The 12423-nt window shown below is 31.4% G+C and overlaps 2 protein-coding genes across 3 annotated transcripts; one reads left to right on the plus strand and one right to left on the minus strand.

Moving 5' to 3' along the window:
• Positions 1–2606: 2606 nt before the first annotated feature.
• On the plus strand, positions 2607–3836 carry LOC109183699 (major pollen allergen Ole e 10-like). The gene is made up of 3 exons (XM_019333757.1): positions 2607–2811; positions 2906–3000; positions 3401–3836. Exons 1-3 carry the CDS (start codon positions 2745–2747, stop codon positions 3665–3667), a joined length of 429 nt encoding a protein of 142 aa, XP_019189302.1. The 5' UTR covers positions 2607–2744; the 3' UTR covers positions 3668–3836.
• Positions 3837–3964: 128 nt separating this feature from the next.
• LOC109183698 (transcription factor bHLH144) lies at positions 3965–7105 on the minus strand. 2 transcript variants are annotated; one of them, XM_019333756.1, is made up of 5 exons: positions 6918–7105; positions 6213–6356; positions 5867–6031; positions 4313–5323; positions 3965–4274 (listed from the first exon to the last, which is right to left on the minus strand). In XM_019333756.1, the coding sequence occupies exon 4, from the start codon at positions 5047–5049 to the stop codon at positions 4351–4353; it is 699 nt and encodes a 232-aa protein (XP_019189301.1). In that variant the 5' UTR covers positions 5050–5323; positions 5867–6031; positions 6213–6356; positions 6918–7105; the 3' UTR covers positions 3965–4274; positions 4313–4350. The 2 variants fall into 2 exon arrangements, with proteins under 2 accessions (XP_019189301.1, XP_019189300.1); XM_019333755.1 differs by having other exon boundaries at positions 3965–5323.
• Positions 7106–12423: the final 5318 nt, after the last annotated feature.

Genomic DNA, 12423 nt, shown 5'->3' on the forward strand with positions numbered 1-12423 from the left:
TGTCGAGTTAGTAAATTTTGAGATTTTCTTGATATGGGAAAATTTAACAATTGAAATCAACAATTTATGATTCAAGAAATGAAGTTTAAAAAAATTAAAAAAAAATATCATTTCATTCATAATAAAGTTTCAAATATGAACCTTATATAAATTAAAAAATAAGTGTCGAGAGAAATATCAATTAATATTTGATGTGATCAAAACTTGAATTTAAAATGATTTATACTATTACAAATAAATAAATAAATGAATAGATAAATAAATACATAAATAAATAAAAGAGTTTAAACAAAAAAAAGGTATCCTAGTCTAGTTTAATTTATATAGAGGTAGGAAGACTCGAGGTCCTCTTAATATGAAATAGAGTAGTTTATCCCACTAGACCCGCGCGGGCTTAGCTCAATGATTTAGTGGACAGTATTTGGGATAAGAGACCAATGTTTGAGCCTCGGCAACGGCAGTGTTGAAATTATGTCCAAAGTGGGCAGATTCTTTGTGCACACCGGCATTTGGCCCTGTCTACTAACTCATTGAGTCACCGTGATTTACATGACGGTAAGAGTTTATCCCACTAAATTTTGGATGAGATATTATTTAAAAGTGTTAATTTCATTGTTAATTTCATTTTTTGTCCGTATCAGTTCACTTTAAGTCTTTTTTTATTAGAACATTTACTTTAAGTAATAGTATCATTGTGGCAAATTTCATTGTTAATTTCATTTTTTGTCCTAGATTTATAGGTATCAGTTCACTTTAAGTCTTTTTTTATTAGAACATTTACTTTAAGTCATAGTATTATTGTGGCATGACTATTTTTTGTTCTTTATCAACAAAACAGTTTAAATATCGTTAAATACAATGACATTTCGGTCTTTAATTATGAATGTTTCAAAAAAAATAAATGTAAAAAATATAGCGGTTCAACCTACTTTGTATTAAAAAAAAAATTGAAATGTGTTTGTATTTAACGATATTTCAACGATTTTGTTGATGGAGGACTAAAAATGATCATGCCACAATAATACTATGACCAAATGAGGATATTCTAATTTAAAAAAAAAAAAAAAAAAGACTAAAAGTATATTGTCATCTATAAATCTAAGGCCAAATATGAAGATATTGTAACATTTTATATTGTTAATACTACTGACTTTCTCAATCACTTCCACTGAGGCTCGAACCCACAGCCTCCCATATAAGGGAGCAACTTAATGCCATTGGACCGAAAATCCTTGGCTAATTATTATATTTAACCCCAAAAAATTATCATATATTCTCCTTGTGTCCAAAAATTGGACTTGTTATACCATGGACCAGGGTCCACCTTGCAAGGTGGACTCTAGTTCTAAATTGTGTACTTTTAGTATTGAAATTATGACTTCTATAATATAAATTGTATTTCTAAGTCAAACCAAATAATATTGTAGAAAGAAATTTATGAATACAATATAGGGCCATCAAATCCTAATCTGTTAATATTGTGTGACTGCAGTATTTGAAGGGATCTTGTGAATACAAAACAAGGTAATCAATTACATATATGTTAACATTGTATGTTTGTAGTATACAAATTGTGAATTTTTAAAAGATAAATTGTCAACATTTAGTATGTAAATTGTGAATATTTGGACTCGAGTAATTTGGGAAAAAATTGATGTCCTTGGAAATTGCAATGTCCCACGAAAATTGGCAACACCTTAAATGCAACAATATATATTATTTCATCACTCAAAATACCCTTTCTCATATGTCATTATATTTTATTGAAAAATAAAAGAAAAGAAATAAAATCAATAGCCTACTTTTTTCTTTTTCAAAATCAATCAAAACAATAAAAAGTGGGATATATGTAATAACAATGACTCACTTTAAAATAATAATAATAATAATAATAATAATAATAATAATAATAATAATAATAATAATAATAAGATTTTTTATAAGAAAAAAATTATAATACAATTATTATGAATAAATAAAAATGTACAATAATCATTTAAATTTTTGTGTCTAATCAAAATGGATAATACTTTTGGTGTGGAGATAGTAAATACTTATACATTAGAAACATAACATAATTGTTGCAATTTGTTAATTCTCGATTATGGATCGATAATTATTACTCAAATTAATTTTGTGAATTACTCTTCTCCCCAATAAATTCTTTTTGCTTATTATTCACTTTAATTGTCTTTTCATTTTTATCCGATTTTAGGGTTTAAGAAAAAACGGTGATTCAATAGTTCAGCAGACAATGTCGGCCAAATGCTTATGCACCCACTTTAAAGATAATCCCGACACTGCCACTGTCGAGGTTCGAACCTTGATCTCTTCTCCCAAATACTGCCTACTAAACCAGTGAGATAAGCTCAAGCGGGCCATAGCATTACCATTTTTCCTACTTAACGCGTAGTTAAAATCTTGTTTAACGTTTATATTTTTATTTTAAAAAAATTATAAAAGTATAACATTAAGTTTGATTCAATGTATGCATTTTTTTTCCCACTTTCACCTTGGATTTTCTTTTTTTTTCTAAACTTCTCATTTCCTCAACTCCTTTTTAGGAACTTCATAATCAACATAATTATTTATTTAATTATTTATTTATGATGATAATGAAGTTCCTAAACTTTTGATATTCCATAACTCCCAAATGCACTCTATATATAAGTTATTCCTCCATTGTTGATTCCCAAGAACAAACTAGTAAGCTTTTGATCCTGCCAATATATATTTTTACCTCCATGGCTCACTCTTTCCTTTCTTTTGCCATTCTCTGCCTATTCTTCCTTGTTCCACCCTCAGAATCAGGTAACTTTTTTATGGTTTATTTTTACCCTCTTTTCCAATGTGCATCTTCATTGTTAAGCAAGTGATATTTACTGCATTTTCCATGTCATCTCAGGTGGTCTTACAGGACATGAAAATGCAGAGAAAGTTGAACAGGTGAAGTGTACAGACCCTAGAAAGGCAGAGCCACCTGCCCCATCTCCTAGCCAGGTAAGTTGATCACAATTTATACAATGAAAAATGATAATTATGCGGGGAATCTCAACCAAATTGGTCAAACAAGACTTGGTAACCACAAGGTTACAAGTTTCGACTCCCAAATGGGATGGCCTATTAGCATTTTTTTATTTGAGCCAGTCAGCTACGGGCTGGTTAACCACTTTGTGGCCCTTTGCTAATTAGGGCCACAAGGTGGGGTTTATTCAATAGGAGTGGCTTATTAGCCTTTTTTATTTAAGCCGGTTAGCTACTTGCTGGTTAACCTATTTGTGGTCCTTTCTTGATTAGGGCCACAAGGCAAGATTTTACTTAATGTAGACTCTCTCGGGTAGTGGCTATGGGTTTTCCTTAAAAAAGATGAGAATTGTTTTTTTATGATTTAAATTAGGAGAAATCATGGTGCATTCCAAAGCCATCAGCATCTTACCAGCAACTGGTGGACAACATGAGCTATGCATGTAACCTGGTGAACTGCTCTGCTGTCCAATCTGGTGGCCCTTGCTATTACCCCAACAGCCTCATCAACCATGCTTCCTTTGCCATGAACCTTTACTACCAGAAAGCAGGGAGAAACGACTGGAACTGCAACTTCAAGAACTCTGGCGTTATCGGTGTATCTGATCCCAGCTATGGTGATTGCAAATTTGACTGTTTCTAGACCCCCCAAGTTATCATCTTTGGGTTTCATGTTCTCCCTTGGATGTTCTGTTTCTAGGCTGTGGTTTCCAGTGTTGTTCACTATTTCTTGCTTTTATTTGTGGGAATCTTAGAAATTTTATTTACTGTCAGATAATAGATGTCATTATGGTTTTGAAGTAACAAAAACAACCTTAAAGACAGGATTCTGTCAAATGTTCTAAAACATTGTTCTAGCCATAGACAAACAGGAATGTTTTAACCAAATGAGAGACGGAATCCGTTGTTGAAATAAAGTATGAAACTTTTGCACATGTGATTGGAGCACAAATGGCAAAAGCCCAAATAATATACTGTCATTATTGTCGGATAGTGGAAACAGTAAAAAGCCAGTAGAAAACAACATTTGCAGTTACAGAAGATAATAGAAAACAGCAGCCAATAGTTAACTTAGAACAGGTTAGACTAACATAATACCTGGTGTCATCAGACAATATAGAAAGAAAACACTAGCACAGTAGATCTCGTCCTTGGAGTTTGCCTTTGCACCGAAGTGGCATATGAGTCACAGCAAAAGCATTAAAGTAATCCCGAATTCCCCACAATGAAACTGAAACCAAAGATGCATAATTAGCCAAGCCAGACATTCTAAAGAGTAGTGAAGGAACTCTGTTTCATCATATTATTGAACAGGTGTGTTGTGGCTTAGCTCCGTAAATTCTTTATTCCTAGTTTCTGCACTTCAACCTTGAGCGATTTCAGATACCTAACAGTTTCGTCGAGGACGGCCACGGTATTCATCCCGTTTGCACCAGGAACAATTCCTCTTAACGTCTTCACCATTTTCCTCAGTTTCTTTCTTTTGCTGCAGCTTTCACCACTGACAGAGGACCTCTTGTGGCACGGGTAATTCGAGCAAGAATCGGGTGAACTACTACCATAGTTTGCATCGGTGCGTGCTGTGCTAAGTTCTTCGTCCTCACTTTCCATGTAACTCTCCTCTTCAAAGCTCATCAAATCCATCAATGCATCAATGTCATCTGAATCTTCTCGTTGAGATGAAATTTCTCGATCCTCATTGTTGGCGTTTATTTTCTCCATACCATTTTCATAAAAAGGAGATGCATTGATGTTTAGATGAGGGTAAAAATTGGAGGCCATTGCAGGGTGGAACATGATCTGGCTTCTATAATCCGTCTGATCAAAGATGATGAAATTCTTGGGGCAAGCCTCGGAAAGCTGCAATTTGACATTCTGGGAGGGCAGAGCGGGATTGTAGCCTGGAGATACGGCCATCGTATCCAAAAAAGATGTAGCAGAAGCATCGTAATTATAGGCACTACCTACTCCGTCTGCAAGGGGCAGCATAGTCTTTTGAGGTAAGAACGGTTGGTTACTCTGCATGAGTCACGGAGACGCAAATATGTGTTGAAGAAAGGTTTTGAATATAGAAGGAAGGTTTTGAATAACAGAACTAAAAGCTAAAATGTCTGGGGTGCGTCCATCGTAAAAGAAGCAGCAAACAAATCCCATACAAACCGGCAGCTACTGCATTGATCACTTGATTACTTCTTCCAGAACTCCACCACAAAAAGAAGTAGAAAAATCCCACCTTCCCCAAGCGTCCAAAGAAGCAACACTACGTAACAGGTTTGAGCAACTGACGGAAATACTCAGCCTGTAAACAACAAATCACCGAGTTTAAGCTAATGCTTTCCCAAAAGCCTTTGTCACATGAACAGGTTGGGGTAAAGTGGACAAAGTTGTGGATATTTACTAAAATAATGCGCAGATACAGATTAAAAATCACAGTTTTTATAACATGAAATTCAGTGAATCCCATTTGCAGAGGGCCCAAATATGTCAGACAGTTAGCCTAACTAACATTTCGACAAGAATTAAAGATAATGAAAAGTATGAAGAAGCGGAATTTTTGGTTTAAGTATAAAGGCATTTTAAGAAATTAAGGTCAAAAAAAGACGACAGGGAAGCCGTCTAGGCAAATATGGACTAGAGCTATAGAAACAAAGACTTCCTTTGAAACTCTAATTTCAAAAATATGTTGAATTATATAAATTGGTAAATATGGACCTATAGATGCTGATATTAGCATCTACCTACCATTTACTAACTCTAATATGAGCATAATACCATTACAACCGCAAAGTTATAACAAGCAACTTATAGAAGATTGAAAATCTCAAACGAGAAACACACTTACCTGACAAACTTGCATCAATTGGTCATAAACGATGTTCCCAACACACATTTTAAACTGTCCAACTTCCTTGACTGCTCTGTATCTCTTTAGTGTAAAAGCAATGTACATTCTCACTCCTCCAACAGATTTTAGACTCAGACCCTTTTTCACTACAATCAAAACCCTCTGAAATAGACATACAGAAAAGAAAAGGTATTGTAACACCAACATTGTTAAATCATCATAATCCCAAAAACAAAAAACTAGAACCATTAGAAAATAGAAATGTATCTTTTCCAGCGTTCTTTAATTGAAGAGTCTTATGAATCTCTTTTAAGATAATTTCAAATGGTAATGAGATACTGACCAAATACAACCAATTTTACAGAATCATGAGAAAGAACACAACCATTCGCACACACTTCCCACAGTAATACACAGACGAGAGCGCCCACGGCATGATGATAACTCCAGCAGACTTCAATATGTGTATCCACCCACCCAAGGCTGCCTGTTTAGCCCAAAAATCAATCTGTGAATTTTTTTTTTTTTTTTAAATCCAGAACAGCACTACTTAAAGTTGTAACAATTTGTCAAAAGCAACATAGCATAGAAACCCCAGATCAGCATTTATTATTAACTCCCACCCACAATATTTATTACAAAATCTTTTACATGTACTCAATTACACCAAAAAAAACAGTACTAAAAATGATAAAGAAGCATGACTAACAAGGGAACCATAAAACCTAGGAAAGATACAATTTTTTCACAACTCAACAAAAACATTGAGAAATATGAAAACCAGAGGATCAAATCAAGAAAAACATATAACCATCCCAAGCCAAATATACAAATCGATTGGGTATCTCAAAAAGACAAGATCTTGATACATAACAGCAAGAAAACTGGCCTAAAAATCCTCAGGTATCTTCTCTGCATACGGAATTAACATAAAGCATGCCATTTGAGCTGACCCAGAAAACGAAAAACTAAATCCAGCACAAAAACACAGCAGGAAAGAGAAACAAAGCAACATAAAAGGGTAAAGAAGATATCAATCCGAAAATACCAAATCGGAAAAAGAATTGAGACTCTTTCTGAGGAATCGCCGGCCCAAGTATCCGAACTTTCGCTAGATTTTTACTGCAGCTGAGATGGGAGGAAATGGAAGGTAGTGAGAGAAAGCAAATGGAAGTGTTGAAGGAGAGAGAGAGAGAGAGAGTGAGTAGGCGAAGTGTGCGAAAGAAGTGGTGAAGTAGATGGGGGCCTTGGGATACGTGACCACGCAAGTGGAACAGTTGTTGGTGCTTGGTGGAACCGGGGTCATTTATTTCAATAACTAGTTTTTTACGCGCATTGCGCAATTGAGATAATGCCCAATGTTTTTTTTTTTTTTAAATAAGTACTTCAAAAGTATATTAAGGCAGGATTATATTGAAATTGTTCATACATAGATAATTGAAGGTTGAATTTGCGTATTTAAATAGGTAATTCTTCTCCCAAAGGTCGAGTCCTCAACCCCAAGGGCCCCCCACACTCCGGCCCGATAGAGCATTGTGGGAAGTTGTAAATCATGGTGACTCAATGGTTCAGTAGACAGGGCCAAATGCTGATACGCACAAGGAATCTGCCCACTTTGGACATAACTCTCGCACTGCCGCCGCCGAGGTTCAAACGTTGGTCTCTTCTCCCAAATACTACCCACTAAACCATTGAGCTAAGCCCGTGCGGGTTAAATAGGTAATTCTCAGTTTACAAATGCAAGATAATATAATCATGATTGATTATAATTGTCAATAAAATAATTGTATAGGTATAATTGAAACCAAATACAGGACATAAGGGAGAACACATAAAAATTAGGGCATAAAATATTAAATATATACTAATATTGTTTGAGGAGATTCCGACATTAGAATTTGTGGTTAAGTTCTATTAATACTTTAATATTAGAATTAGATTAATGGTGTAGTTATAATTCTATATTAGATTTTAGTATTAGAATTAGACTAACGGTGAATTAACGGAAAAGTTAAATGGATAATCATATAATTAAGGATAAATTAGAAAATCTTAAAAGAAAAAAATTATAACCTGAACAATATAAACCATTCATTTGATTTAATAATTTGGCGGTCATTTTTTTCTACCCAATGTTAATAATTAAATAAATTCGCTGGTAAAATCCGCTAGTATAATCCGCTAACGGCTGATTGTCAAACAAAGACATTGCGAGGTAGTTCTCACTTCAATTTGTTGTGTGATTTGAATACTCTCTTTGTCACAAAATCTCTCAAAGTAGTTAATATGGTTGGCTTTATTAATTATATTTTTTTTAATTTTTTCATGGTATTAATAAAATACTTAGTAAATAAATATATAGTATTATTTTGTATTATAACTTTGATATTTAATTAGAAAAATAGTGCACAAAAAACATAATAGATAATGTAGTGAATATAATCAATTGATGAATTTGAATGTAAAAATTTTTACATTTGAAAAAAATAAAGACAATTTAACTAATGAAAATATTTCTTTTAATTAATTTATTGATAATTAATAATTTTTTTTCACTGAATAAAGACATTGTAAGGACAATGTAGCGAATATAATCAATTAATAAATTTGAATATAAAGAATTTTTACCAGGACTATGTGGTCCAATGGTACCCGGGTTGGACTTCCATTTGGAAGATTATGAGTTCAAGCCTCAGTGGAGGCGTTATAGGTTCTTTGTGTTTCAGTAGGTTGAGAAAGTATATGAACAGATACTACAATGTAATAGAGCCAGTAACTTTCAAAAAAAAAAGAATATAAAGAATTTTTACATTGAAGAAAAATAAAGACAATATAACTAATAAAATTAATTCTCTTATTTAATTTATTGATAATGAATAATTTTTTTTTTTTTTGAATAAAGGCATTGTGGACACATAATTCTAAATTAAAGAAATGCATATGTATTATTTTTTGTTGTAACTACTAAATTATTATTTATATATCTACTATCTACTATACTAATAAGAGCCCAAGAGAGTTAGGCCTATAATGGGTAGAAAAAATGGCGGTCACAGATTTTAATCAAATGAATGGCTCAGATTGATTAAAAGATTGATCAGATTTAAATTTTACACTAAAATTTCTTAAAATACCCACACACCGTTACTAATTTCGTTAAAATTTTAAGAATAGCCGTTAGTTCACCGTTAACTTACTCATTGATTTCAATAAAAAAAAAAAAAAAAAAAAAAAGTCTTAGGTTCGAACCTCATCCCAATCAAAGTTGGCATAATTAGTACTCTATTTTACTCTTATTAAATTATCTAAATAATAATTTAGTAGTTACAAAAAAAAAATAATAATACATATGCATTTCTTTAATTTAGAATTATGTGTCCTCAATGCCTTTATTCAAAAAAAAATTATTCATTATCAATAAATTAAATAAGAGAAATAATTTTATTAGTTATATTGTCTTTATTTTTTTTCAATATAAAAATTCTTTATATTCAAATTTATTAATTGATTATATTCGCTACATTGTCCTTACAATGTCTTTATTCAGTGAAAAAAATTATTAATTATCAATAAATTAATTAAAAGAAATATTTTCATTAGTTATATTGTCTTTATTTTTCTCAAATGTACAAATTTTTACATTCAAATTCATCAATTGATTATATTCACTACATTGTCTATTATCTTTTTTGTGCACTATTTTTCTAATTAAATATCAAAGTTATAATACAAAATAATGCTATATATTTATTTATCAAGTATTTTATTAATACCATGAAAAAATTAAAAAAAATATAATTAATAAAGCCAACCATATTAACTACTTGAGAGATTTTGTGACAAAGAGAGTATTCAAATCACACAACAAATTGAAGTGAGAACTACCTCGCAATGTCCTTGTTTGGCAATCAGCAGTTAGCAGTTAGCGTTAGCGGATTATACTAGCGGATTTGACTAGCGAATTTATTTAATTATTAACATTGAGTAGAAAAAATGACCGTCAAATTATTAAATCAAATGAATGGTTCATATTGTTCAGGTTTTAATTTTTTTCTTTTAAGATTTTCTAATTTATCCTTAATTATATGATTATCCATTTAACTTTTCCGTTAATTCACTGTTAGTCTAATTCTAATATTAAAGTCTAATATAGAATTATAACTACACCATTAATCTAATTCTAATATTAAAGTCTTAATAGAACTTAACCATAAATCCTAATGTCGGAATCTCCTCAAACAATATTAGTATATATTTAATATTTTATGCCCTAATTTTTATTTGTTCTCCCTTATGTCCCGTATTTGGTTTCAAGTATACCTATACAATTATTTTATTGACAATTATAATCAATGACTATATTATCTTGCATTTGTAAACTTAGAATTACCTATTTAACTCGCACGGGCTTAGCTCAATGGTTTAGTGGGTAGTATTTGGGAGAAGAGACCAAGGTTTGAACCTTGGCGGCGGCAATGCGGGAATTATGTCCAAAATTGGCAGATTCCTTGTGCGTATCAGCATTTGGCCCTGTCTGCTGAACCAATGAGTCACCGTGATTTACAACTTCCAACAATGCTCTGTCGGGTCGGAGTGTGGGAGGCCATTGGGATTGGGGACTCAACCTTTGGGAGAAGAATTACCTATTTAAATACGCAAATTCAACCTTCAATTATCTATGAATGAACAATTTTAATATAATCCTGCCTTAATATACTTTAAAGTACTTATTTAACAAAAAAGTATTAGACATTATCCCAATCGCGCAATGCGCGTAAAAAACTAGTAATTTAATAAGAGTAAAATAGAGTATTAATTATGCCAACTTTGATTGGGATGAGGTTCGAACCTAAGACCTTTTTTTTTTTTTTTTTTTTATTGAAATCAATGAGTAAGTTAACGGTGAACTAACGGCAATTCTTAAAATTTTAACGGAATTAGTAACGGTGTATGGGTATTTTAGGAAATTTAGTGTAAAATTTAAATCTGATCAATCTTTTAATCAATCTGAGCCATTCATTTGATTAAAATCTGTGACCGCAATTTTTTCTACCAATTATAGGCCTAACTCTCTTGGGCTCTTATTAGTATAGTAGATATTACTCCCATAAATATTATTTTCAACCTCCAAAATTATTTATATTCATTAGTTATTTATAGTAATCTGAAATGATATATTTTTTATATTTATATTTATTCCTACTATAAAATCGGTTAAAGTAGCTGCTAGGTCCTTGTACTATAACATTTTGTTCATTTTAGTCCCTGTACCTTAATTTTGTTCAATTCAATCCTTGTACTTTAAAATTTAGAACAATTAAGGACAAAATTTAACACCGTTTATTTTTAACGTTAAGTTTGCCCACATGACGTTCGATTTGTCATGTCAGATTTTGTCCAAAAATAATATTGTTTTATGCCACACCACAAAAGTTGACATGGCAATACCATATCACAAAATTTGACATGGCAAATCGAACGCCACGTGAGCAAACTTAACAGAAAAAATAAACGGTGTTATGTTTTGTCCTTAATTGTTCTAAATTTTAAAGTACAGGAATTAAATTGAACAAAATTAAAGTACAAGGACTAAAATGAACAAAACGCTACAGTACAAGGACCTAGCAGGTACTTTGAGCTATAAAATCGGTAATAGACGTAACTCGATCATGGCAATTGGGAAGGTAGAGAAGGGTGATAATGCTAATCGTATATTCTTTCTGTTTGATGTTGAGAGATATTAAAATTTTGTTTAGAGAGTTTCGTAATTTAAATCTTTTTTTTTTGCACCAAAAAATAATTAAATTTCTCTTTTGTTAAATGATTTGTGAATGCTCATTCACTTACTAGGCATGTCTCTTTGTCAAAATATATGGAATGGTCCTCTATTCCTTTTGTTTTTTATTTCACATATATTTATTTTCAAACTTGACTAGTTGAATATATATATATATATATATATATATATATATATATATATATATATATATAAAGTTACCCTCCATATATTTTTATATTGACTCACATGTAAGGATGGCAATGGGTCGGAAAGGGCTACATCTATCACCCGACACATCTTATATTTTCTCCACCCATCCCCACCTCTAATCCGTATCGGGTGGACTTTTTCAAAACTCATCTCACCCCCACCGGGTGCGGGTGCCCACTACGGTTACCCACCACTTATCATCTTATTATTGTTTCCAAAGCATAATATTTAAATTATTTATACATAATAAAATAATAAAATTCATTAGTGATACTAAAACATAAAATAATAAAAATATTTAAATATAATAACAAAATTGTTTATTTTTTAAAATAAACTTAGTAGTTTAGATATAAAAATAGTAAAAAGATACACGAAGTTATATAAACTTTTATAAATAACTACATACTAGTACTTATTTTACTATTATATATATATATATATATATATATATATATATATATATATATATATATATATATATATATATATATATATATATATATATATATATATATATATATATATATATATACACACACAGACACACACACACACACACACA

Source organism: Ipomoea nil, unplaced genomic scaffold, assembly GCF_001879475.1.
Source record: "Ipomoea nil cultivar Tokyo-kokei standard unplaced genomic scaffold, Asagao_1.1 scaffold1149, whole genome shotgun sequence".
Classification (NCBI taxonomy): Eukaryota; Viridiplantae; Streptophyta; class Magnoliopsida; order Solanales; family Convolvulaceae; genus Ipomoea; species Ipomoea nil.